General features: G+C 46.2%; 1 protein-coding gene across 1 annotated transcript in view; it reads left to right on the top strand.

Moving 5' to 3' along the window:
- The window catches only part of LOC111157130 (protein kinase, X-linked), a 79,663-nt gene extending 54,023 nt beyond the window's left edge, over positions 1-25,640 (top strand). Inside the window, exons 4-9 of the mRNA XM_022518372.1 lie at positions 3,810-3,929; positions 10,690-10,785; positions 14,183-14,240; positions 16,505-16,582; positions 18,391-18,539; positions 21,169-25,640. Coding sequence (XP_022374080.1) covers positions 3,810-3,929; positions 10,690-10,785; positions 14,183-14,240; positions 16,505-16,582; positions 18,391-18,516 — 478 coding nt within the window. The 3' untranslated portion in view covers positions 18,517-18,539; positions 21,169-25,640. The remainder of the gene's footprint in view (positions 1-3,809; positions 3,930-10,689; positions 10,786-14,182; positions 14,241-16,504; positions 16,583-18,390; positions 18,540-21,168) is intronic.
- The last annotated feature ends 311 nt before the right edge of the window (positions 25,641-25,951 follow it).

Raw genomic sequence — 25,951 nt, forward strand, 5'->3', positions numbered from 1 at the left:
CAGCTTGGTTGCTGGTGAGGACTCTTGGTGGTTTTTTTAGGTGGCTGCCCGCTCACTGTGAGGTAGGGATCTCAGAGAGAGATCTCTCTGTCTCTCCCTCTTCTCACAAGCACACCAGTTACTGAGTTAGTTCATCCTGCTCCAATATGACGTCGTCTTAACTTGATTACATCTGCAAGACCCTATTTCCAAATAAGATCACATTCACAGGCTCTGGGGCTTAGGACTTTTGGGGGAACAGGGTTTGCCCCTATATAGATGCCCTGGCAGGTGATGGGAGGTTAAGAACACACGAGCAGTTCAGTACACATACCTTGCAGAGAATCCGGTCTTTCTTTCATTAATGCGGCTTCCCGCCCCCGCCATAGTGGAACTGATAACACTGAGCACTGAGAACATCAGGTGTAACCTTGCCTGCTCTCTAGAGCTGTGTGAGCAGAAGGAGAGACGACCGGGGGCATGGATAATTCACAGCCTGGACCCGCGGCCTCTGAATAACATTCGGGGCTGTTTGTCTCATCTTTCCATGTTGACCACTGTCCAAAGCTCTCTAGATGTTTATGCCTCTGTGTACATCCACGATGCACTGGGGCCATTTGTAGGAGGGCCTTCCTCTAAACAAGTCTTGGTCTATGTAGGGAAGTTCAGAAGCTAGAAGGTTCCACAGCCTTCCCCCTGTGCCTCTTATGCTAGGACGGAGCCATAAAGAAACGCACTTTTCCAGATGCAAGGGGAGACGCTGTACCTGATGCATATATAATGACCTGTGGCCACCTCACCTGCTCTTAACATGAGCCCAGAGATCGATTTCCAGCTAGCTTTAGGCAGCCTTGGGTGTGCCACCAGCCTGGGAGTCCAGCATGAAGGACCTGCCCCATACATTGGCAAAAAGGGCACAGGTCTGCCCTCGAGCTCAAGGTCTCAGTCGCTAAGTGGAGAACCCCACGCAACATTTTCCCTAGCAGGAGAGCGCCAACCAGACACAGCTGTCTCTCTAGGATGACAGATTCCCAAGCCCTCTCCAAACCCAGCCTTTGTCCAGCCTCTGCTGAGGTCCTGCTTCCCTTTCCTTGACTTTGTTCATCAGACACTTGTCTTTGCATCTTCCTTCCTTGGAGGACACCCTGCTCTGCCTGGCCTCTTCTGCTTCTGCACTTTTTAATAAAGATCGTTGTAAAGTATACTTAGGATAAAGTTGACCATCTTCCCCATTTTGAAGGGCATGGTTCACTGCAATCAGATGCATTTGTGGCATCCTGCAACATCCCTGCCATCCCACTGCACAATTTTGCACCCTTCCCTAGTAAAGCTCTGTGCCCGTGAAATACTTGATCCCCACCCCCTCCCCCAGCCCCTGGCACCACCATCTCCTGTCTGTCTGCGTTTCCCTGCTCTGGGGACCCTGTACACATGACATCGTACAGTATTTGTCTTTCTGAGTCTGGCTGAGGTCGCTCAGCAGCATGTCCTCCCCGTTCATCCATGTTGTTAGCAGGGGTCCGTGTCATGCCTTTTTGAGGCTGAATCACATTCCATGGTGTGACTGGACCCCGTCTTCTTGATCCATTCATCCACTGATGGGTGCGTGGTTGGCACCTGCCTTTGGGCCACCGTGATGAGTCACGCTGGTCTGAACATGGGTGTGCAAGTATGTCTTCAACGCTCTTGCCTTTGTTTCCTCCGGGTGTACACTGGAAGGCGTCATGGATCGTACGATGATGCTAGGTTGCACTTCGCAGGCGCCCGCCATACTGTCCTCCACGGTGACTGCACCCGCTTGCCTTCCCACCAGCCATGCATGAGGGATCCCTGTTCCCCACATCCTCGCTGGCCCTTCTGGGTCACATCCCAATTGGCGTGACGTGGTCTCCATTTTGGACTCTTTCCTTCCTGCTGACCAAGGAGCAAAGGCACAAGGAGGACCTGAACTTCATACTCGCGGAAGCCCCATACCTTCCTCTTCCTGAGCCACCACTGTCTGCCTTAGAGATGGGCTCTCATCTGTCGGAGTCTTAGCGGGTGAGGGCTGGTCAGCTGTTTAGAAACAGACGTGGAAATCAGTATGGCCATCTTGAGCTCCGAAGTTGTACTTTTAGATGTCTGCCTTTCCCCTGCCATCAGGCAACACAGTGTGCCAGATAGAGCGTGCGGGGACGAGCCCGCAGGTGCTTTGGAAGGAGGGTAAAGTGTGTGCATGGACGGTGTGTGGTGGGGAATGCGTTCCTTCCCCGGGGCTGCCGTTACAGCTGCCCGACTGACGGGCTTCGGTCAACGGTACTCTCCCGTGGTTCTGGAAGTTGGGAGTTCTGGAATGAAGGTGTCTGCAGAGCCATGGTCCCACAGTGGCTCCCAAGAAAGGGGTCTGTTCTGAGCCTCTGTCCAGGCTTCAGGTCACCTCATGTGGTTCCTAGAGTGTAGGTGCCATCCCTGTGTCCCCAGTGGTCTTCCCTCTGTGCACGTCCATGTCCTCATCACATTTTTCCCCCCTCCATCTTTAATGAGGTATGATCAACAAATTGTACATATTGACATTGTACAATATGGTTTTCCAAAAGGCGCATAGTGTGATTTAATACAGATTGTAAAGCGATTATCACACTCAAGTTCGTGATCACATTTCATCATCTCTACCTGGTTACCACTTTTTTGCGGTGGTGGGAACGCACATAAGTTCTGTCTTCTTGGTAAATTTTAGATGTGAAACACGGTCTTATTAGCCAGTCAACATGCCATTCATTACATCTCAGGACTTATTTATATGATACTTGGAATTTTACCTTTTTTTATTAAAAAAAAAAAAGTCTTTTTTACAGGTGAGTTCTGGTTCACCTCCATGCTGAGGTATGTGAACTGGGAGAAAATGAAGACAGTCGGTCTTGCGTTTTCCATAGAGCGTAAAATTTAGAGATCTCAGCAGAAAGGTGACACACCTGTGACACATCTATGTTTTAATGAAACATAGTGCCTCTTTTTAAGTATAAGGAGAATTCTCTTATAAGGACAAGAGGACAGGAGCTCCATTTTTACCTTTTGGGAAAAAGAGAGATCCGAGACAGCACAGGGGAGGGGTGACCAGAGTAAAACACAACATACCTGACCTTGAAAAGCTCCACTGTCTGGGCTGGGTCCAGTTTTGGTGGGGGTGGGAGGGGTCAGCATCCCTTTTTTTCTAGCCCACTGTCCCCGAGGTGAGGCTAGAAGCTAAATTTTTGGCAAGTGTCTGCCCTTCTGCAGAGACAGTCCTTTCAAAAAGGCCCCTACCCTGTTTAAACCCTAAATATCCCAGTGTCTCTTAACCTAAGGATTTCTAGAAGCCACTGGTGAGATGAAAATGACCTCGAACCTATAGAAACGTTGAAAACACATCATAGGTTTTTGGGAGCAGGTGGAAAGGGCCATTAGTGGTGGGTTTGCCTTTCCTCTGGAGGCAAGCACTAGCTCGTTGATGGAGAAGACATGTAGGTTCATGACGGCTTAGTGAGTGAATTCTTGACTTCTTTCCCGTATCATTTCATGGGAAAACAGGTACCGTGGTATTTTTGTGTTTAAGTAGACCAAGGTAAGCAACAGCCACAGTGTGAGGCGGGGATACCAAGGACGTTCCTTCGGTTCTGTGTAGGTTAATGAGTGTTTGTAAGGGAACAAGTCCTCTAAGACAACGGCGGCGTCTCTGTCCAGCACAGTGTGTCCACGGGGTGGGCATAGGGCATCGTGGTAATCACCAACATCATTGTCACATTCAGTCCTTCTGAGATACACGCAGTCACTCGGCTCTCCTAACTCTCCATTATGCCCTTCTCTGTCCCCAGGACGTGGACCCTTTGTGGAACGCCTGAGTATCTGGCCCCTGAAGTCATCCAGAGCAAAGGCCATGGGAGAGCTGTGGACTGGTGGGCGCTCGGCATCCTGATCTTTGAGATGCACTCGGGGTGAGTAGGAGGGTCAGTGCGTCCTCTCCACTGCTTCCCTCCCCTGCTGCTGGACGTCTAGTGCTTTTGGTGGCAGATACCCATGATGTCCTCCCGTGCTGGTTTCCCTGTGCCAGCACAGCAGTGGGATACACGGGAAGCCCCAGCATTTGGAACCTTTCTCCTGTCTAAATGTCCCTGCCTCCCATGACTATAATATTAGGTCTTCTGCATGGGCTCTTTTGGAGCAAGGCAGAGAGCTCAGGTAATGACCGTATGTGTTGATAAAGATACATAAATTGCATACGATTTAGGACTTTATGAATGAGTCACATGCCAGAAAGGAGAGCGTGTGCCCGTACTTTCTTGGCGTGAGGCTAGTAAGGTTCTGCTTTCCCCACATCTGGACAGCAGAGGTGTTGAATGGGCACCACGGTATCACCGTGATTGAGGAGTCCAGCCTGGCAGAGGTACGCGGCAGGTATGATGTTCCTCTACCAGAAACATAAAGCAAACATTCCCCTGCTTAGAGATCCTAGATGTGGGGATTCCTCGTGGTTCCACGGAGGAAGGGCTCTTCTCTGTTGATGCAGCTCACAGCCAGCCGGTCTGGGAGGTGCCAGGACAGGGGTTGGGGGCCCTCAGACGTGCGGCCCCTGGCTTCCTTCCGCCCTCCCTGCTCCGTCCTTTGTCCTCCTTCTTCAGGCCAGTTTCCTGCTGGGGCGCTTGGCAGGTGCTCGGAGTTTACCCCCAGTTGAACCCAAAGCCTGACTGACTTCCACGTCTGGTTCCCTGCGGGGCAAGACCAGAGCTTTTTGCCTGGAAACCTTCCCTTTCAGTTGGAAGGAATGATGGAAGGAGGTGTATTTCTGCACAGAGGGTGTGGCCAAAGTGGAGTCTTGTGAAAACCTGTATTTCTCTATTATCTGTTTATCAACAGCCTACTCATATATCTATCATCTGTTACCATCTATGTGTCTGTTATCTCTTGTCACCTCTCTGTATCACATCTATCTATCCATCCGTCTCTCCATTTGTCCATCTACCAATCCGTCAGTCCATCCATCACTTGTCTATTCTGTCTGCCTGTCTAGCCATCCATCCGTCTGTCCATCTGCTCTCTGTCATCCATCCATCCATCATCTCTGTCTATCCATCCATGCATCCATCCATCCATCCATCCATCCATACATCCATCCTCCCTGTCTATCCATCCATCCATCCATTCATCCATCCTCCCTGTCTGTCCATCCACCCATCCATCCATCATCTCTGCCTATCCATCCATCCATCCATCCATCCATCCTTCGTGTCTGTCCATCCATCCATCCATCCATCCTCCCTGTCTGTCCATCCATTCATCCGTCCATCCATCCATCCATCCATCCATCCATCATCTCTGTCTATCCATCCATCCATCCTCCCTGTCTGTCCATCCATTCATCCGTCCATCCATCCATCCATCCATCCATCATCTCTGTCTATCCATCCATCCATCCATCCATCCATCCTCCCTGTCTATCCATCCACCCATCCATCCATCTTCTCTGTCTATCCATCCATCCATCCATCCATCCTCCCTGTCTGTCCATCCATTCATCTGTCCATCCATCCATCCATCCATCCATCCTCCCTGTCTGTCCATCCATTCATCCGTCCATCCATCCATCCATCCATCATCTCTGTCTATCCATCCATCCATCCATCCATCCATCCTCCCTGTCTATCCATCCACCCATCCATCCATCATCTCTGTCTATCCATCCATCCATCCATCCATCCGTCTGTGTGTCTGTCTGTGTGTCTGTCATCTGTTTATCTATCTATCCTTCCTATCCATCCATCTATCCATCCATCCATCATATGTATCCATCCATCCATCCATCCCTATATCTGTCTCCCCATCCATCCATCATCTCTCTAGCCATCCACCCACCCCCCCCATCCATCCATTGTCCATCCATCCTCTCTACCTGTCTGTCCTTCCACCCATCCACCCATCCATCCATCATCTGTTCTCTTCACCCAGACGTGTCCAGCAAATCACACGGAACCGAATTTCTTGACAGACACCCCAGCCTGTGAAGTCCCAAGCTGAGCAGAAAGCATGAATCACTCACAGGGCCCATCCATCCAGACCGTAACAACGGTTGGGGATGTGGATGTGCCCGTCTTCGTCAGATTCCTCCTCAGAGGTCCTGCAACCCATCTCCCTTCCTTTATGTTACTGACCACTAGAGGTCAGCATTGTTTAACAGTAAATGAACCCCCAGTGGCCAGAGCTTAATAGATGAAACTCAGCAGCTCTGTTTTCCCCATATTCCTACCGTACATTCGAGTAGGATATCTTGTACATAGAGAATATAACACTGTGAGCTATTATCAGTAAACACATGTTTGGGAAACAATATTGATGGCATAGAAGGAAAGTATTGGAATTAAAATAGAATTAAAATCGAATAAAATTAGAATGTAATATTGGGATGTATTAGAGTGAATATTTTAGAATTATTATGTAAAAATACTTATTGGAATGATTAGAATATTATGGTATAGTTTAAGTATTAGAATATGGTGTATTAGGCTATTAGAAGTAGAATGTTGCTAATATTCTCTTCGTGTGTTTGTAATATCATATGCTATAATATTAGGAGTAGAACAGAAAGTAGTGAAGTAAGATCTCATATATTAGGAGGCTCTGACTAGAATAATTGATGAATCATTAAAACCCCATCCCAGCCAAAACGCTGAATGTATTTCCATTTACCCATTCCTCGTTGGAAGGCATCAAGGCTTTCCAGAGGGATTTCTTGCGGGACACAAGTCTGTGCACATACCACAACATTCGCCAGTCCCTCCTGGGCATTCCGTGGTTCCCTCTGCAGTTCTGTCAGACTCAACCTTCAACCTTCCCCTGGACCACCTCTGAATTTTCCTCACTGTCCCGTCCAGCTGCTTCCTCTGCTTCTCATGTTTCCCTGGCACCAGGTGGAAAAATCCCGTGCGCGCGCGCACACATACACACACACACAAACACACACACACACACCCCAGCCAGGCCACGGTTGCTGCAGGTGTATGAAGAAAATGCATCTGCGTTCAGAGCTACATTCTGGGGGGAGGGGAAAGCCCTCCCAGAGCTCATGAATGAGACTTGTGGGACCCCAGGGTTCCATGGGACCCCACATGGAGAATCATGGCTGCCATACTTGAGACAAAGTGTCCTTGTTCCTACTCTACACTCTGCCGTCCATCCTTGCACAGCCCAGCTCTTTGTCCTTATCCCTTTCGTGAAGGACACAGGCTTTACGTTTTCTACGCATGTACCACGTCAGGGTGTCTTCGAGGAAGACATCAAAAATGGTGAACCAGGAGCACGTCCCCATTCTGGGTTCTGTCCAGAAACTCTTCCTTCTTTTCTCTTGAGTCCATGTCCACATTGCCCGCCTTGACCACCATTAGGGCGCCTCTTTCTGGACAATCCGTTCTCCTGGAAGGTGTGGGTGGGTAGAACGGATATGTCCAAGTCGTCATGGAGCGAGGATGGAAACAACCACCAAGTTGGCGTGATGCTGGGAGAGGAAACTCTCGACCTTCCTACGTGCCCACGGGCAGGTCGTCCTTTGGCACGCTGCTGGCTCCGTGGATCTCTTTAGCTCACTTACATAACGAGCGCTCAGTGCTTGTTGGAGAACTGGAAGGATTCTGTTGGATAAAAGACATATTTGAAGATTTCTTAGGGTGCTTTCCACATGCCTGGGGCATGGCTCATTCTCAGATCCCTGTTCTCTCTGCTTCTTCCTTCGGGCAAGATCTGGTACTGCTCATTTATTACCATTTTTTCCTGCTCATTAAACCACTGCTAACATACCTTCCCCATGATACAGCCCCATAACGCCTGCTTCCTGAGAACATTTTGTTTAAGGATTGTCCAATAAAGGCTGTTCGGTATGTAGGACACGTTTTCTCCTGGTGTTTAACAGGCCGTTTGTCAACGTGCGCCTTCCCCCTGATGAAATCCTGAGACGGGGCTGCCACCCAAGAAAGCAGTCTGACCCCCCCTAGCCATTGTTAGCGCATCTGGCCAACCAGAAGCGGCCAACTCGGGAGCTATGAACTGGAAGACATAGTTGGCGGGTGTGTATAGACCTTTCCTCCGAGCCTGGCCTGGGCAGCATCTCAGGACGGGAAGCTAGTAACGCTAGAAGCCGACAGTGGCCAAAGTCGTCGTAGTAATGAAACCCAAATAACCAGCGGCTCAGAGATTCTGCTGTGGCCTTCCCAGCGCAGGGCCTCTGCTCACTGCAGAGTGTATCCATGAATAGCTAAAATGTCACAAAGGGAAAAGCTGTTTCATGCCTTTATCGCGCACGGCTACACGTTCACGTTGACCAAGTGTCTTCCATTGTCCTTATTCACCTCCCTCTTCTCCCTCAGCTTTCCCCTTAATGTTCTTTTTTGGTACTTTTTTGGTACTAGTTTTCCAGTTTTTCATTTCTCTATAATGCAAATGCAGAGTTAATGTGTCTCTTCTATATATCGGTAGTGGACAGGACAAATGGCTAAAAACATGGTGGCTTACAATGGAAATCCATCCTCTCCCACCTCTGAAGACCAGAACTCTGAGACCCAGGCGGGGCAGGGATGCTGAGATCCAGGCAGGCCAGTGTCATGCTCCCTCCCCAGCCTCCAAGGAGGGTCCTTCTTGCCTCTTCCAGCTTCTGGGGCTCCAGGCATCCCTGGGCTGGTGGGCACGTCCCTCCTTGTCTCTGCCTCTGTCCTCATGTGGCTTCTCCTCTCTGAATCTCTTCTTCTATTTCTTATAAAGACCGTATCATTGGATTTAGGGTCCACCATAAACCAAAATGGCACCCACAGTCCCATTTCCAAACAGGTCCCCAGTCTTTCTTCCTCCAGGAGTGATGCCTGCGTAAAGAGAACAAAGAAATGGGTGTTGCTGAAAACTTAGAAGCCAAGAGATCCAGGAAGTGTCTATAGGAGTGTCCTGGGGCAGCTGTAACAAATGACCAGAGACGAGGTGTCTTAAAACCACAGGAATTCATCCTCCTCTAGCTCTGGAGACCTGAACTCTTGACACCCAGGCAGGGCAAGGCCCCTGAGATCCAGGTGGGGTAGGACCTCTGAGATCCAGGCAGGACAGGGCTGTGCTCCCTCCAGAGGCTCCAAGAAGGGTCTTTCCTGTCTCTTTCTTCCAGCTTCTGGGGCTCCAGGAGTCCCTGAATTTATGCCCATGTTCCTCCCTTCTCTGCCTCCGTCCTCATGTGGCTTCTCCTATGTTTGTCTTTCCTCTTCTGTCTCTTACAGGGACACCTGTCATTGCATTTAGGGCCACTGTGATCCAGAATGAGCTCATCTCAGTATGTGTCACTCAATCACATTCGCAAACTCTCTTTCTCCAAATAAGGTCACGTTCTCAGATGGTCAGGGTCAGAACATGGATGTACCTTTTTGGAGACCATCATTGCCCTCGCTATATTCTGGTTTTTTAATTTATTTACTTTTTTAAAATGTCAGAAATTGACTTGGAATCAACAGGAATTTTTTTTTTCTTTTTCCTATTGACAGTTGACCTCTTCCATCAGGATATCATTGGAAAACTCCCTCTTTTTTTTGTTTTCTTTTAAGATTTTATTTATTTATTTGGGGAGCGACCATGAGCAAAGTGGGGGGCCAGAGAGAGAATCTCATGAGGTCAGGACCTGAGCTGAAATCAAGAGTTAAACGCGTAACTGACTGAGCCACCCCATGAAAACGCCATTTTTTAAAAAAGATTTTATTTATTTATTTGAGAGATAGAGATCACAAGTAGGCAGAGAGGCAGGCAGAGAGAGAGGGGGAAGCAGACTCCCCGTTGAGCAGAGAGCCCGATGTGGGGCTCGATCCCAGGACCCTGGGATCATGACCTGAGCCGAAGGCAGAGGCTTTAACCCACTGAGCCCCCCAGGCGCCCCTGAAAATGCCATTTTATAAGCTATGGCCGGTGGTTCTTTCAGGGAATTAGACGTTCTCCTTCTAAAGGTTCCAATTACCAATGTCCTTCTGAGTTAAGGGTCTTTCCCTTCCGCATTCTGAGCAGAAGTACAGCTTGTGCCTTGGGTATATGGGTGGGTATCTGGCCCATGTTTATTAACTTCTGTATTTTCTTTGATTTTTCTAGCTCTTTGCACTTTTCAGTATGTTCTTGTGTAACTTATTTCATTTTTTCCCCCCCTATTTCAAGGTATTAGAGAAGACATGTGTGTTGGTTTCTGTGCTAGGACGACAGTCTTTCCTTCTGATAACTATGCCATAGACGGTAATACTTAAGTGAGTGAGCAGGCACGCGTTGCCAATAAAACTTTATAAAAACAGGCTGCAGGCTGTGATGCGCTAGATCTTTGTGGCCCAAACTGCTAGTTAGGAACCAGCCTTCCTCTCGCCTAGCTCCCTATGTGTGACCTACGTGAATTCATCTAGTATGGAGGTTCAGATACTGGCTACTTACAGACATATGGTCTACCTGGACCAAAGACAAAAGAATAGGACACGGTGTTACACGTCCTCCTCCATTTGCCCTGCTCACGTTTATTGAGCACCTACTGTGTGCCACATAGTACCCTATGTTTCAAGAGTACAAAGAACTTCACTCCTGGTCTGATGGTGGGGTGACCTTGTGAACGTCCTGCCTGTGTCGAGCTTCTAGAAACACCGCTTGCTACAAAGCAGAGATTTTTTTCCGTGCTCGCTCTCCGCTAAAAATAGCTGTTTATTTTTCTTACAGGTTCCCTCCATTTTTCGATGACAACCCGTTTGGCATTTATCAAAAAATCCTTGCAGGCAAAATAGATTTCCCCAGACATTTGGATTTCAGTGTAAAGTAAGTAAACCGTTTCCCTCCTCATCGGGGCAGGGGTGTGTGTGTTTATTTTTAAAATCACAGAGCAGGCATCGCCGAGCAGGACGACATACTGTGTTCTTATTAGGCTATGCTCCGTGTCTTCTGGACAGTCAGCTTTTCCACCAGACGGGAAAAGGTGGTCGTCATTCTACCGTAATGATACTTAACCTTTTCATAACTCTTGGCCAGATTTTATGGGCCTTGAGAGAAATGACATTTACAATTAGCCAATACAGGCATTTGTGAATCACACTGAGTAAGAGAACCATTGGGGTATTGGACGAAAAGGGTTCCTCCCAGCCCTTCACCTCCTCTAGCTGGTTTTGCTGTTGGCGGGACTGTCGATGGCTTTAGCAGGCTGTCTCTTTTTCCTCCTGCTTCAGTTACTTTCATTCTTAAATTCCTTTTTCATGCTGATATTAAGGCTGATAAACATCTGTTATGAGGACTTCTCTACAGCTTCAGTGTTAGTGACTTTGGTGTGTAGGTTATTAAATTCGTGGTGACGGCGGGGAGAAAACTCAAGTTTTTAAAACTCCCAGAATGTTTTGGCGTTCCAGTTACCTTCGTCCATCTGGTCATCTAGTAGACATTTTAGTATCGTGATTTCTAGTTCTTTCCTTGCATTTCTCAGGTGAGCCAAGCCCAGCTGATCACAAGGTGGTTAACTGAGTTTAGTCAAGAACTAAAATTTTTTCTCTTTTTGCTATTTTTTTAAAAGTAACCCATGGGCAGGGAGTACAGAGAAAACTGATTTCATGACACTGGGACAGCTGCCAGTTGCTTTTCTCACTGGTGAAGGTCATCTCACTCCTCCACAGAGGCTCTCCTTCCAAGTAGAAGACAGTGTTTCCCTCGGCTGGTTGGGCCTCAGAGGTGGTGGTGTGTTTGACACACCAGGCAAGTTTTAGAAGACAAGCAAGAAAACTAGGTTCCGTTAAAAATAGTCATCCAGAAGGCGGGCAGTCTGTCCTGTGAATGGTAAGACAGTGAGGCGCGAAGGGAGATTGAGCAGTCAGAACTTTCTTTTCTCTAGAAAGAAATGGAAAATACTACATAGAGCTTCTCCCTCAGGATCCAACTCCCATTAGACTTGAGTGACATTATGTCACATGGATATGCCAACATTTCCCAGTGGTTGGCTTTGATTGAAATCTACTCACGCCCATTGGCAGATCAGCTGGTTGGTGGTGACCTTAGACCATTGACATTCAGGGTAAATCTAGGGGGTATGGGCATCCGTTGTCTTGTGTGGATGCCCACTGGCAGAGTCCATCCTGAGGTATACAGCTGTGGCTTAGCTGTTGCTCCCCGTCAATAGAGTGTGGACTGTCTCTTGGATTCTCCAACTCAGCCCCTTGTAGAATCCCCTGACGGTCTTAGGCTGGGCAGAACCTTGGGGGATATAGTCCCTTCCTCTTGCAAGCAATGACCTAAACTCTTCCAAAAGCTGGCTGGTTCTTGGTTTCCCCAGAGAAGGGACAGCGCATAAAATTGTAGGTCATTTCTTCCATCATTGGTGGGAAGGGCTCAGGTCGGTCATGAACATACTACGTTTATACTGTCCCGTGGAAAAAAAGGGACTACGACAAACATTAAGTTTAATCTACGTTTAGTGTCTTACTCCCTATGCCTCTTTTCCTTGTAGTCTATTCTGAGAGAGACCCATCAGGGTCTGCCCTGCTGTCCTTTGGTCTAGAATGCTCCTTGTATAGCAGTCTATTCTTCTCTCTTGCCTGGGACCCCCAACATGGGGGCTCAGCCAGAGCAGGAACCTGGGATCCTTAGGTGCAGTTGCTGATTGCAGATGGTGGTTGAGAAGAACTTCACTTCTTCCCATTATTGTCTAGATCTTCCCAAGTTGGATGAGAAGCAGGACCTGATGAGACTTGTGTATCCAAACCACTGCCATTGGGTGCCATGACGGTCGGATTTTTACTTTCAAGTTCTCAAGGTCTTCTGTTGTTGTTGGTTCACAGAACCTCGGCATTTGACTATGTCCCCTTCCTGCCTGGGCACATGTGTCTTTGGATTGTCACTAAGATTCCTTGTAGGATCTTAGGCAGCTGAAAGGACGTTAGACCTTTGGGGCGTGTTGCCAACGTGGTAGACCAAACACCTTCCCAGTGTTTCTTCCTGTCTCAGAGTGGTTGGAGAGAAACCAGGCAGGATAGAAGCAAGGGATTTCCAGTGGCCACAGAGCCTGTCCCAGGATTGCAGGCACCTCCAGAGTTCCTACACGGCTTTGCCATATTGGACAGCCCCTTTACATCCGTACCCCTTGCTTTTGGGACTGTGCTGTTCTGTAAGCGTTCAATTTTATATTTTATTTTTAATTATTTTTATTTTTTTTATTTTTATTATTTTTAGGGTTCAATTTTATATTTTAAATAAAACTTCATTTATTTAGAACCCCAGTGTAGACCGCTTTAAGTACATGCACTAACAGTAAATGGTAGAAAAAGAGAAGGGAAAAAAACACATTAGTTGGGATTGTTTGAGAGTGTGGTGTTTGGTGATTGACAGTCTAGGCATAAGGCATTCGGGGATCTTGGGACCCTGGACCTTCCCATATATTGCCACAGGACTTGGGATTCCAGAGCCTGTGGCGTGAGTCTGGGGGTGTGCTCCTTAACCCAGGGCATAAGATTCCTTTCAGTTTTGCAAAGTTGTGTCATGGGTTTTTTGAAGCTGGACCATAGGTCTTTTGATTTGTCTGGGGGGTTTCAATTTATATTTGAAGTCCCTCGATATTACTGTCCATAATATATTCTATGTGTTATGTGCAGAGACACACACAAGCACGAATTTTATTTCCTTACCTTTCATTTCTAGAACTAGCCTGTCTTCTGAATGTCTTGACATAAACTATCAGATCGTAATGGCCCTGTATTCTGAAGTGGGTGGGGAAGCAGAGTTTAAGGGACTCACAGAAGTTTGTGTGTTATGGGAGAGCAAGCAACATACAACCAGAATCCCATAAATAAGTAGCTCCTTAGGGCAAACCATGGCCATTCATTTTGGTAAAAGCAGATGTCTTCTCTTGGGCAAGGACAGACTCACGGGTACATTTTAACTGAAATGTCGCTATACTTGGGGCAGACACATAGTTTTCTCGCATCTTCTATTGAAAGGCTTGATTTCTGCACAATGATGTAATGGACCTTTTCCCCTTTGCTCTGTCCCTCTGTGTAGCCAGCCCCGCTTTGCATAAATTACTTAGAAACCCGTATCGGTGAAGAAACAATTGTGAGAAAACGTGGAGGCAAAATGAAAATTGATCCTCCCTCCATTGCATAATATTGCCGTTGACACGCCGTGTTTGCTTGGGTCCCTATCAAGATGCATCTTCTTTTTGTCTTCTTCCCACATGTAGAGACCTCATTAGGAAATTGCTGGTCGTTGACAGAACCCGACGCCTTGGAAACATGAAGGTCAGTGTTTGTTTTCGTACGTCTTACGCACGAGACACTCCCATCACTTGGCACCATACATACATTTCTATTTATAAAGACAATGGCGCAGTGATCGTGTTTAATGGTTGGCTGAAGTTGAGATCTGGGTGTCTGGGCATGTGAAATCCACCTGGGTCTATACCGCATCCCTTCTTCTCTCCAGATGAGTAAATGACTCACCTGTCATCTCCAAGATGTCGGTATTTTGCTTAGTTATTCCGACTTTTCAAATAACGTGATGGACCTATAACTCATGTACCATACATGCCTCCCCATTCTGAGCGTGCAGTGTAGCACCTTTTACTATGTTTGCAGAGTTGGGGAACCATCCCCAAAGTCAGTGTCAAAGAACATTTCCTCCTTCTCAGAAAGAAACCCCATACCCTATGCTATTGTTATCCAATCCTTTCATCCCTCCTGCCCTTTCTGTCTCTGTAGATTTCCCTGTTCTGGGCTTTCCTGTAAATGAATCACAGCATAAGTGATGTTTTGTGTCTGGCTCCTCCCATGTTTTCAGGATCTGTCCAGATGCTAGCAGGTGTCAGTGCTTTGTTCCTTTCTATGGACAAGTCACAGTCCATTCATGCATGGACCCCACCATGTGTACTCATCCCTCCGCTGATGGACAATTGGGTTGTTTTCCACCTTTTGGCTGTTGTGAATAGTGCCATAACCGTGGATGTGCACGTCTGTGTGGGAATTAATCATTTGAGAAAGTGTACATCATGTGTGATTTTCACAAACTTTTCATGTAGAGGGGAATATATTTAAGAGATGATTGCGTAAATGATATGATATCTTATATGCATGTTTTGGTTCTGTTGTGGCACCTCTGAGTCTAAGAGAATCTGGGAACATCTTCTTAGCTATTTCTGGTTCTGGATATCCATGGAGGAACTTAATCATGGGTCCATACCTTGGTCTTGTCTACCGTAGTCTTGGGAGACACAGTAGACCTGTGTGTGAGGCTTGATTCACACCAAGCTCTCAGGACCATCTGTTGATGTGGGTGTATTTGTGTCCAGTGGCTGCTGTAACAAAGGAGCAGAGTCTGAGATCCAGGTGGGGCAGGGCCACTGAGATCCAGGTGGGGCAGGGCCATGCTCTGTCCCAAAGCTCCAGGGGAGGGTCCTTCTTCCTCTTCCAGCTTCTGGGGCTCCAGGTGTCCCTGGGCTTGTGGCCACGTCCCTCCCACCTCTGCCTTTGTCTTCATGTGGCTTCTCCTCTGTGTCTGTGTCTCTCCTACTCTGTCTCTTGCAAAGACACCTGCCATTGGATTTAGGGCCACCCTGATTTGGGATGAGCTCTTCTCAGATCCTTCACTTAATCAGATGTGCCAAGACCCTATGTCCAAATAAGTTATTCTGCACAGGTACCAGGTGACATTTCACAAACTTTATGTTATGTTCAGATCCACTGGCTTCTTCCTATGTCACAGAATTCATGTGTTTCTGTCTTAACAATTCCCAACATTTAATAGATTAAAAAAGTTGCTCCAAGGGCCATAAAAAGGGATGAGATGGGTAGGGTCAAAGGCTGAACAGCTGGGAGGGATTAGGGTTAGGGATAGGGTAGGGGATGAGGTTGGGGTTAGGGTTAGAGTTAGGGTTAGGTTTAGGTTAGGGTTAGGATTTTCAAAGACCATGATGCCATTGACATCTGCAAGTTGGCCATTGGTGTCAGCCTTGAGAGTGAAGGGGACAGACCATAAGAAACCATTTATTACACAAACATGGATAGTGTAATTGGAAAGTCCTTTGGGTAGCTGTTAAGATCTCTGAAGTGGACATGACGGGTTTGAGTCCTAGTCATGTGACGTGCTAGCATTGAGATACTGAGCCAATGACATCATTTAGTGAACCATGGTTTCTAGGTATGTATGATTAAGATGCTAAATTCTGAAGAAAACCATCAGGATAAAAACAAGCGGCAGACTCAGAAATGTCCTTCTGTCTGTCTTGTTTTTTCTCAGGAGCCTGTATCAAAGTCCTACTTCTGTGTGTGGTCCAGACTGGTCCTGACAGGATTTCTTTCTACTCTGAATGAAAGTGAACAAAACACAACACCTTTATGTATATATTTTCCCTCCTAGGTCACAGTCCAGGGACGATGACTCAAAACATAGCACACTTTTTAAATTTAATTTTACTTTTTAATTGTCTATTAAGTAGAGATTCTCTGGAGTGTTTTCTTCCCTGTCCTGTCAAAATTCTGTCTACTGACGGTGCCTGTTTCTTTTGAAGAACGGAGCGGATGATGTAAAGCGACACCGGTGGTTTCGAACTGTGGATTGGGAGGCGGTCCCACAAAGGAAACTGAAGGTACAACATACGTACGAGGGTGACTCTTGGCTCAGCATCGTTACCTGTCTTCAGCAAGGGGCAGAGTCTGATTCTGACTTGTTTACTTATAGCTGATACATAATTAATTTGTATAATACAGCTGATCATCTCAAATCATTAATAAGCCAAGATCCCTTTTCAGTGGAAATCTTAGTGCTACAGAGACACCTAGAGGTAACGGGTTCAGACCCCACATTTTACAATTGGGTTTTTTGAGACCTGGCTCTGTCCCTCACTTGAACTATGACTAGGATGAGTCCCACCAGTTTCTAATTGGGAAAGGTAAATGTTGTAACACAGATCACGTGTTTGTCCAACATTTATGGATAATGTACAGTGATGGTGGTAGTATTTTCTAGCTCACCTTTCTTTGAACTGAATATATACACAGGCATACACACACAGCACACACACACACACACACACACACACCTTTTTAAAAGATTTATTTATTTTAGAGAAAGAGAGCATACACATGTGAGGGGGAACACAGGGGGAGGGAAAATCTTAGCCTGACTCCTAGAGTTGCTGGGGGACTTGATCTCACGGCCTTGAGATTGTGTCCTGAGCCAAAATCAACAGTTGGACACTTGACCCAGAATTGAAATATATTTTTTAATTTTCTTTTTTTTTTTTTAATTTTAAAAAAGGTTTTAAGGATTTTATTTATCTATTGACAGAGACACAGTGAGAGAGGGACTACAAGCAGGGGGAGTGGGAGAGGGAGAAGCAGGCTCCCTGCTGAGCAGGGAGCTCAATGCAGGGCTCGATCCCTGGACCCTGGGATCATGAGCTGAGCCAAAGGCAGTTGCCTAACAACGGAGCCTCCCAGGTGCCCCTGAAATGTATTTTTGACAGGAATCTTCAATAATGACATTCTCAACCTTGGACATTTAGAGTCAATGGAAGGACTTTAAAAATGCTTATGCCTGGCCCCCAACCTAGAACGTAGGGTTCAGCCCAGACCACCAGTGTCTCCATGAACTGCTTTTAAGTGTTTTAATGTATTCAGTGACTAATTTGTTAAAATTAAATAAACGACATATTTTCATCATTCAAAAACCAAATCAGTATTAGAAGATGTGCATTACTGAGTGTTACTCTCTTGCTCTATTTCCTCCCAAAGCCCCTTATTTTTATAAATAAAGTTTTATTAGCACACAGCCACCTGCCTTCATTTACATGTGGTCTGTGGCTGCTTTCCCCCCACCAGGGTACAGCTGACCGTTGAGCACCGTTAGAGTCAATGGAAATTCCTCTGCCTGCAAGACCAAAAATATTTACTGACTGGTTCTCTATGGGAACCTTTGGCTGACCTCCTTTTCAGTGCCAGTGACCTCATTTTATTGATGCTGCATTGAGGCTTGGCATTGGTGATACTGTCAGTGGAGTCTGCTGTTGTTGACATCTTTCTGGAATTTTCTAAATTCTGGCCACTGGAGCAGCTACTTCAGTATCACTCAGACCTGGGCAGGCCTGGGCAGCTGCGTGAACAAGCATCTGGGTGGTTCTCCAGTCTAGAATTTAAGAAGCAAGAGCGGGCTACCATCTTTTCTCCCTTCGTTCCTCATAATGCACCATTGGTGGACACCTTACTCACAGTATTTCTGGTTCAAAGCTTTCCATGTTCATAAACAAAGCAATGACAAGTTTGGTTTCTCTGTGCTTTTTTCCCCCAAATCATCTCTGTTGTTATGTAAAGGTGTAGACATAAAGGGCTGCACGTCCCATCCAGGTGTGCACTGTTTCCTCCTGACTGTGCCTCTGTGTTTCCCCTGGCCCTGCAGCCCCCCATCGTGCCGAAGCTATGTGGCGAGGGTGATACCTCGAACTTCGAAGCGTACCCTGAGAATGACTGGAACACGGCTCCTCCAGTGTCGCCGAAAGATTTGGAAGTCTTCAAGAATTTCTGAGGACGGGAATTCTCCTCTGGAAGGTGTATCTTTAGACACAGTAATTATGAATCAGTGAAGCTGACGTGTTCTCCCATCAAGGGGATGTTGCTGTTGGCGGAGCAGGGCTTCCCTCATCCCCGGGGACTCAAGCAGTGGGGCAGAGCTAGATGGAATCCTTCTAGCATCAGCTTGGTCAACACCCTGGGGTGTGTTACTCAAGACATGAAGTGTGGCCCAGAGATAGCATTGCCTCCAATGTCCCACTCCCCAGATACACCTGTTGGGGCAGAATCCACATCCAGCTAAGACCCCTGTGAGATCCGTGTGCACCTGCACAGTCCAGGGCACAGCCCCTTTGATTAAAAAAAAAAAAAAAAAAAAATACCTGAGTCCTTGTGTTCTAGAAACCCTGAGTTCCAGACCAGTATCCTCCCAGATACCAACCAAATATTTTCGGAAGGGTTTTTTTTTTAGACCCCTTTTCAGTAAAAACTGATGATGGCAGTAAACACCTATGATGGGATTGGCTAAGCTCCATTTGACATTTAAAAGAATGGATTTTTTAGTCATTTCTTTGAAACTTTAAGGTCTATGACCCTGTGTGGAAGTGATGACTTTGAAGGATCTTTTGATCCTTGGGTAGTGAAGACCTTTCAGTTACTCCCAGTTCTGTGAGGAGCTTGGTGATGTATACCACTTGGTTTTTCCTTCTCATGGCATGCAGGCAAGAAAAATGTCAGGAAGGAAGAGAAGCAAGATACAACCAATGAGAGTTCTCCTCCTTGACTTTTCTTGTTTTTTTTTTTGTTTTTGTTTTTGTTTTTTTTTTGTTTTTTTTGGCCTCTGTTTATCCCCCCAACAGTAATTATGTGGAATGGGAGAAATAACTGGTCAATACAATGTTCAAGTTGACACCGTTCTAGAGCCCTCCCCAGAGGGACACGTTGTGTACCAGAGACCTCTACTCTCTGCTGGTCTTGCCACGCAGATCCTGAGGGGAAACCTGCCTAAACGTTAAAATGTGGAAACAAAAATTCAGTGACAGAGAAGACAGGTGTCCCTGTGGATGAGAAGGGAACATGTCTGCTTGATGGGTTTTAGTCTTTTCAGCACATAATGACCGTTCTCCGGAGGTTCTCTTAAAAAAGACTCTCTTTTGCTTTTCCAGCTTCTGCAAAGCTCGTGAAGGCCAGTTAATGAGTTTTAAAAGTAGGAGGTGTTTCTAAATTTGGGTTTTACTTTCTCTTCTGTTCATTTGCTTCAATTTTGAATGATTTGCCTGTAATATTTTGTGAATGACTTTTATCCAGTTATCCTTAAATGGAAGGCGTGATCCATCTTCCATCTTGATGCAAGATGGGGTATGTTTTCTAGTGCATGACACTTAGTTGATAAGCCAGAGGACTGCAGCCCTTTTGTAACAGGGATACTGTTAAATTTACTTAAGGAGACACAGATCTGCCATCTGATGGGGTCTGTCGTGTACTTGGGGGATAGTTTTCTATTCACGGTTGGGAATTGTATCCCCAGAGGCTCCAGATGGGTTTTTAGCAGATTCTGGAGACAGGAATAACTTTCTCAAGGTGGGGCATATCCTTGGGAATATACGTGTAAATGGCATTTTTTTGTGTGCCTGGTGTCATCCTTGATGGACTTCGGCCAGTGGTGGGGACGCTGTTTGATGACCTTCTCGATGAACCTTGGGAAATCAAGAAATCCTGTCATGATCACATGACTTTGTGTTTATTCCACAACCTTGGATTTTGGTCTCTTGCTGGAGCAGCTAGACGTCTTAACATTTGACTTTGTTTCCCCGATTTTGCACAAAGGATGGGACAGAGATCTGGCGTTTTCAGTGCTGAGTAAACACGTGTGACCATCTGTGAGGGAAGGTTATTTCTTCGTGAAGCAAAATGGTCTCTCATTGATGACGCCCAAGTGCAGCTTAATGCCCGCTTTCCAGAGCCAGTTAACAGCTGTATGACTAACCCACTCACCTTTGAAAAGTGAAGTCTCCCATCTCTTCAGCTCATGGAGGGGACTGTTAGGATGCCTGGCAGGGAGAGACCTCCCATTTTGGTTTTTATTTGACTTCAGCATTTGACTTGAGAGGTTTTCTCTCTAGCTGGAAAGTTCTGCGGTGAACACATTGAGACAGGACCTGGTTTTGCTTGTGGAATCACTCTCCTCTCTTTGCGTAGATGAACATGGGATAATTCTGTGCATGATACCATCGTATCCTATTTAAGACTCACTGTTAAAATACTGGTTAACTTTTTTTTTTTTGTAAAGACTTATATACTTAGAGATAGAGAGCATGAGCAGGAGGGGTATAGGGAGGAGAATCAAGCAGACTCCATGTTGAGCAGAGCCAAACACGGGGCTCAATCTCATGACCCTGAGAGCAGGACCTGAGCTGAAACCAAGAGTCAGATGCTTAACCGACCAAGCCACCCAGGCATCCCATGGCCTTCTGATTTTATTAATAAGCATTCATAGAATTCATGCTTGTGGATCTTTGCAAGAAGAATTGCAAAGGAACGTTTGTTCTTCTGTATTATGGAGTTATTTTTGAATTGTTAGTACGATTACTATAAAACTTACCTGGTTATTCTGAAAACTAACAAAATCCTTTTTTTTTTTTTTTTTTTTAATTTGTGTCTCAACTAGGATGATTTAAACCTGCTGGGAACAAAGAGCTGCACATCCGCTGTGAAGAAGGGTCGTGTCCACGGGATAAGGACATTTCCATATTCTAGAAGTCCGGATGTACATAAAGAGACTGCATATCCGTACAAAGTCATGGACCTGGCATTATTTAAGCAACTGGAAATTAAGCATCATTAAGCAACTGGAAATCTACTGCACAGTAGGACCTTTCAGAAAATTGTTTGGTTGTAGATTTTTATCTTATCTCTTCGTGTGATGAACCTACTGTGATGTCTTGGTTTTCCTCGTAGACTTAACTTTATGAGTTTGAACTGAACGTGTTTGGTTATAACCACAGAAGGCGCGTGCGCGCGTGTGCGTGTGTGTGCTGTGTGTGTGTGTGTGTGTGTGTGTGTGTGTGTGTGAGAAAAGACCGTGGGACTGGTGCACAGGAATTGCACCATTATGTTCATCTTTATACTTCGCAGAGCCTGCGATTTTGTAGCTTGTGAGGAAACCTGTTCTGGTGGTCCATGTCCCGCATCTTTCGTGCTTCCTGTCTGGTGACCTTAGGTCTTAAAACCAGAAGGGAAGACAAGGATGTGTCCGTTTGAGTTTGAGTCTGAGAATACCAGTGGCCATTAATGTTGTTCAAGGCAGGGAATGCCGTCCAGAAATTTCCTGCATCACATCTGGAAATTCTGTAGTCCATTGTGGTGGTGATGGGAGGAGTGGCAGGTGTCTACCTAATAATATCCCATTTGAGCTCTGTGTCCAGCCAAATGCAGAGCTAACAAGTGACTTTCCACGTTGGCTCAGTTGCACGGGTGACTTTCATGCAAGCATGTTTTTATTTTAACTTCCATTGTGGGAAGAGTAAGATGCAAATGAGCTATAGGGTGTCAGTGTTCCATGTAGTAGAAATTAATCCCTCTTGGTTCTTCTGTTTGGGTGCGTCCAGCACACTCTTGTCTCGTAGGCAGGGCGGGCTTGTACAGACTTATTAGTGGGTGAGATTTTGTCTTTTCCTCTCTCGACCTGATTGTGAAGATACAATGAAGAGAGCACCCTGCCCATGCTTTCCCCTTGGGATTGACTTAATGCAGGGTGGGTGCAGAGTAGGCTCCAGTGGGAATGTTGCTAGATGTGGGTCTTTCCAGAAAACGAGGCATGCAAAGAGGTCCTGGGGGTCTGTGCTGTCTGTGATGCATTGCCTTGTCTCTCTACTGGCCGTGACTCAGCTGGACAAACAGAGTTGCTCATATCTGTGTTGTGTCTGGTCTTAGGGCTCAGCCATGACCTTCTGCAGGGATGTCTGTGCACTTAACTAGTAGGTGCCAGAGCCTTTGTGACCACAGAGGGAAACCCACATAGAGCTCCAAGACCCTGTCTCTACCCTTCCTTTCTTCCCATGGTTGGCCCAGAAAAGTCCACCTCCTTGGGCACTGGGTCTGGGAGCAGCACTGCCCTGGGAGATGTGTTGCTGAAATGGGTGCGGGGAGGAGTCAAACCTGGGCACCCTCTCAAGGCTTCTCCAGCTCATGTGTTCTCAAGTCACCTTATGGATTCTTGGCTGTCGTAGACATTATTATTCTCCAGTGCCGTGCTTGGAAAGACCTTTTCTGTCCATGTAACCTTTTGTACCTCTCCTCTGTGACCACGTATGTGGACGTGGAGAGCCGCCGTGTGGGAAAGTCATACATTTCTTTGAGCAGCAAAATGTCAAAGGCCACGTAGTCGCCTACCCAATTTGGCCAGATCCCACTCACAAGTCAGAAGGCTGGGGTTCTGTGTGCTGCAAGGTGGATTGGAGAACATGTGCACCCACCCAAGATTTAAAAGACCCTGAACTCAAAGCCACGCCGCATTTCCCCCTTTCTCATACATCACCTGCTCTTCAAATACAAATCCAGTGAGTAAGGTCAGGACGACTGCAACATTTAGTAAAATAAACCGTATGTAATGAGTAACTCAAAGGAAAATTATTTTTAAAGGGCGAGCTGTATGGATATTCCAACAGAACAGTGTTTTTAGTCTGGACTGAGCAATCCCTGTGCTGGTTTGCATTAAGTAGGGGGCCAGAATGGGCATCACTTTCAGCACAAAATGTCTCGTCACGGGCTGTTACCAGTCTGACGTTGACAGTTAACTGCCTCATCATTGACTGTTACAAGCCTAAATCGGCAAAGGGATGGTGCACTGAGATACAAACCCACGTGGGGAAAGCAAAGATCTCACGTCCCCTGACTTATAAAAATAAATTATTATTATTTTGGAGCCCTGTGCTTAAGAAAATAAAAATAAATGAAACACCTCTCTTGAAGGTGATAAAGCATTGTATTAGACACTTTGGCCCGTATGCATATTTTCAGGTTTAGTTCTCACTGTCCCGGATTTAATATAGGATATGAAAATAGCTTCAAGAAGGCATGAAATAAGATGCCTTAATATTGGACAGATATGCACACACATACACACACACATGCACACACACCAACATTAATGCACGGATCACATGGTTCTTTAAAAACATTGTCATCGGCCGTGAGCCATGCAAAACAAATTAAAAACTAAAAGGAATTCCAAGAATACCAGATGGTGTTAAACTCAGTCTTGCCATTGCAATATTGAAGGTGGCACACGCCATGTGTTAACGGCCCGTGGCTGGACTGTTAAATTAAGCAGGGTGACGTAATGCAAAGACTGATTTAATCCAAATAAGTCCCAAACACATGGGACACTCATGATATATCATTGGAAAGTAGTCTACTCGGTGGGGGCACTCTGAAAATTTCAGGTATCTGATCGGATATCTGTGTGCAAAAGTCACCAGAAGAAATGTCATGGAACTACTCGCAAAAATTCGCATCAGGAAAAAAAAAAAAAAAAAAAAAAAAAAGATAGACTCCTTTTCGTTCTATGCAATTTTATGAGTTGGCAATATTTTCTTAAATACAGATACCATTAAAAAGAAATTCCTCAGGAAACGCGTGTTTTGCAAAGAAATGTGTTGGGGCGGTTGCTGTTTTCCTAAGGGGATTGTCACCAGCCTGCTTAAACACACAACTGTAAAGCTCAGAAGGAAATTGAGTCACAGCTGGCCATACAGCATATCCTACATCGGGGCCAGCCAACTTGAATTTCTTGCAGAACACATGTGAGAACCTTGCTTGGCGTAAATGTATCTGCTGTGGCGATGGGCGCTTTGTGATTTCTGCTGTTGACGTGATGATGGGTCAAAAGAAAGCCCGGCAAGAAGACCTGTGTGCCCAGCTCATGTCCTTCTGATGGCTTCACACTCCTCGTCCCATCCCTGCCCACCCACCTGTCCATCTGGTACAGGGCACTGTTTCATTCTGTGCTCTCTGCCTAAGAACTCCCTTGGTACCAACGACAGAAACACCAGTACCACTAGACAGTCCTGTGACGTGCGATGCGTTTGCCATTTCTTTGTATGACTTCAGCTGCCTCTAGATTTTGGACCACTTTAACTGTGAAAATGTGGCTCTGTGCCATCAACTAAAAAGACCCCAGTGCCCCCCACTCTCGAGGCACCGAGAGCTGCCCACCCCCGGGGAGGGCTTCAGGCTGCATCAAATCCCATGACCACATCAAAATTCTCGTTCTAGCCATTTGGTTATTGTAGTGTAGGAAAAAATACTTGGTTGGATTTTTCCCCCTAACCAATAGATTTTATATCCCAAAATGAATACATTCACAGAAGCCCCGGAGGGCTCCCATAGTGGAGACTGAGAAGATGATGCCTAAGTTGTTCTCTTTCTGGAGGCCCATCCACCGAGACTATGGGTTTTATCTGCGTTGGGCAAGTCCTGTGTACCTGTACTGTGTGTCCCTATGTCTTATGGAGGTGAGAAGGCCTTCTCTTCACTTCACCTTCAGTGGACGATGTCCACTTACCAAAAACAAGAAGATAAGCACATGAACTGTTGTGTTAATAATGTATTTGGGTAGTTTGGGGTGTGTGTGTGTGTGTGTGTGTGTGTATGTTTTGGTGGCGATGGATGTGGGAGACGTGTTTTCTCCAAGCATCACGTTTCCCTATCAAGTTGACTTTGCAGACCCCGTGGGCTTAACGGTCCTTCGTAGTAACAGGGAAACGCTCTGTCATGCTTTCCTATAAATTATTGTGTTGTAATGCATTCTGTTGTGCTTTCCTTGGCTTTTCCCTGGCGGAAACCTGTCTTAATTTAAAAGTCATTATGTGTTTGTTAGCAGATGGGATTTCAAGCCTTTTGACACTCAGGGCATCTTGTCCTCTGAGATGGGTCTTCAGCTCTGCAGAACGGTCATAGCTTCCTTCTTCCTTGTGCCGTGCTATGGGCAGCCTGGCTGGGGTGTCCCGGGTTGGCTGTGGGATGCCGCAGACACGAGACGGAGTGCCTTTGCAGGTGCGGTGAGCCCCCGGCGAGCCAGCACTGGGATCCCTGTGGGGTCGTCCCAGCTTCTCATGTGAAAAAAAAAAAAAAAAAAAAGTCTGTTGCTAATTCTTTCAATTCTTGCACAATGAAAATCACTGTGATTTGTATATATACCCTAGGAAATTTTTACTGCTGCCTAATTTATGTAATAATACTATTCATTCCAGGTTTGTTTAATAAAACTTTGTTATCTTTTAAGATGCCTGGTTGTGATCTGCTTCTTTGGTTATGGGACAAGCTTGTCTGCGTTCAATGAGTTCAAGGAGTCAGCATTGTCTCTTAATTTTTAATTTTTTTATTGAGGTATCATTGTCTTATGGTATGAGTTTCGGGTGAACCACATAATGATTTTATCTCTATAGATC

This window comes from Enhydra lutris, unplaced genomic scaffold (assembly GCF_002288905.1).
Source record: "Enhydra lutris kenyoni isolate GAN:26980312 unplaced genomic scaffold, ASM228890v2 scaffoldscaffold52, whole genome shotgun sequence".
Classification (NCBI taxonomy): Eukaryota; Metazoa; Chordata; class Mammalia; order Carnivora; family Mustelidae; genus Enhydra; species Enhydra lutris.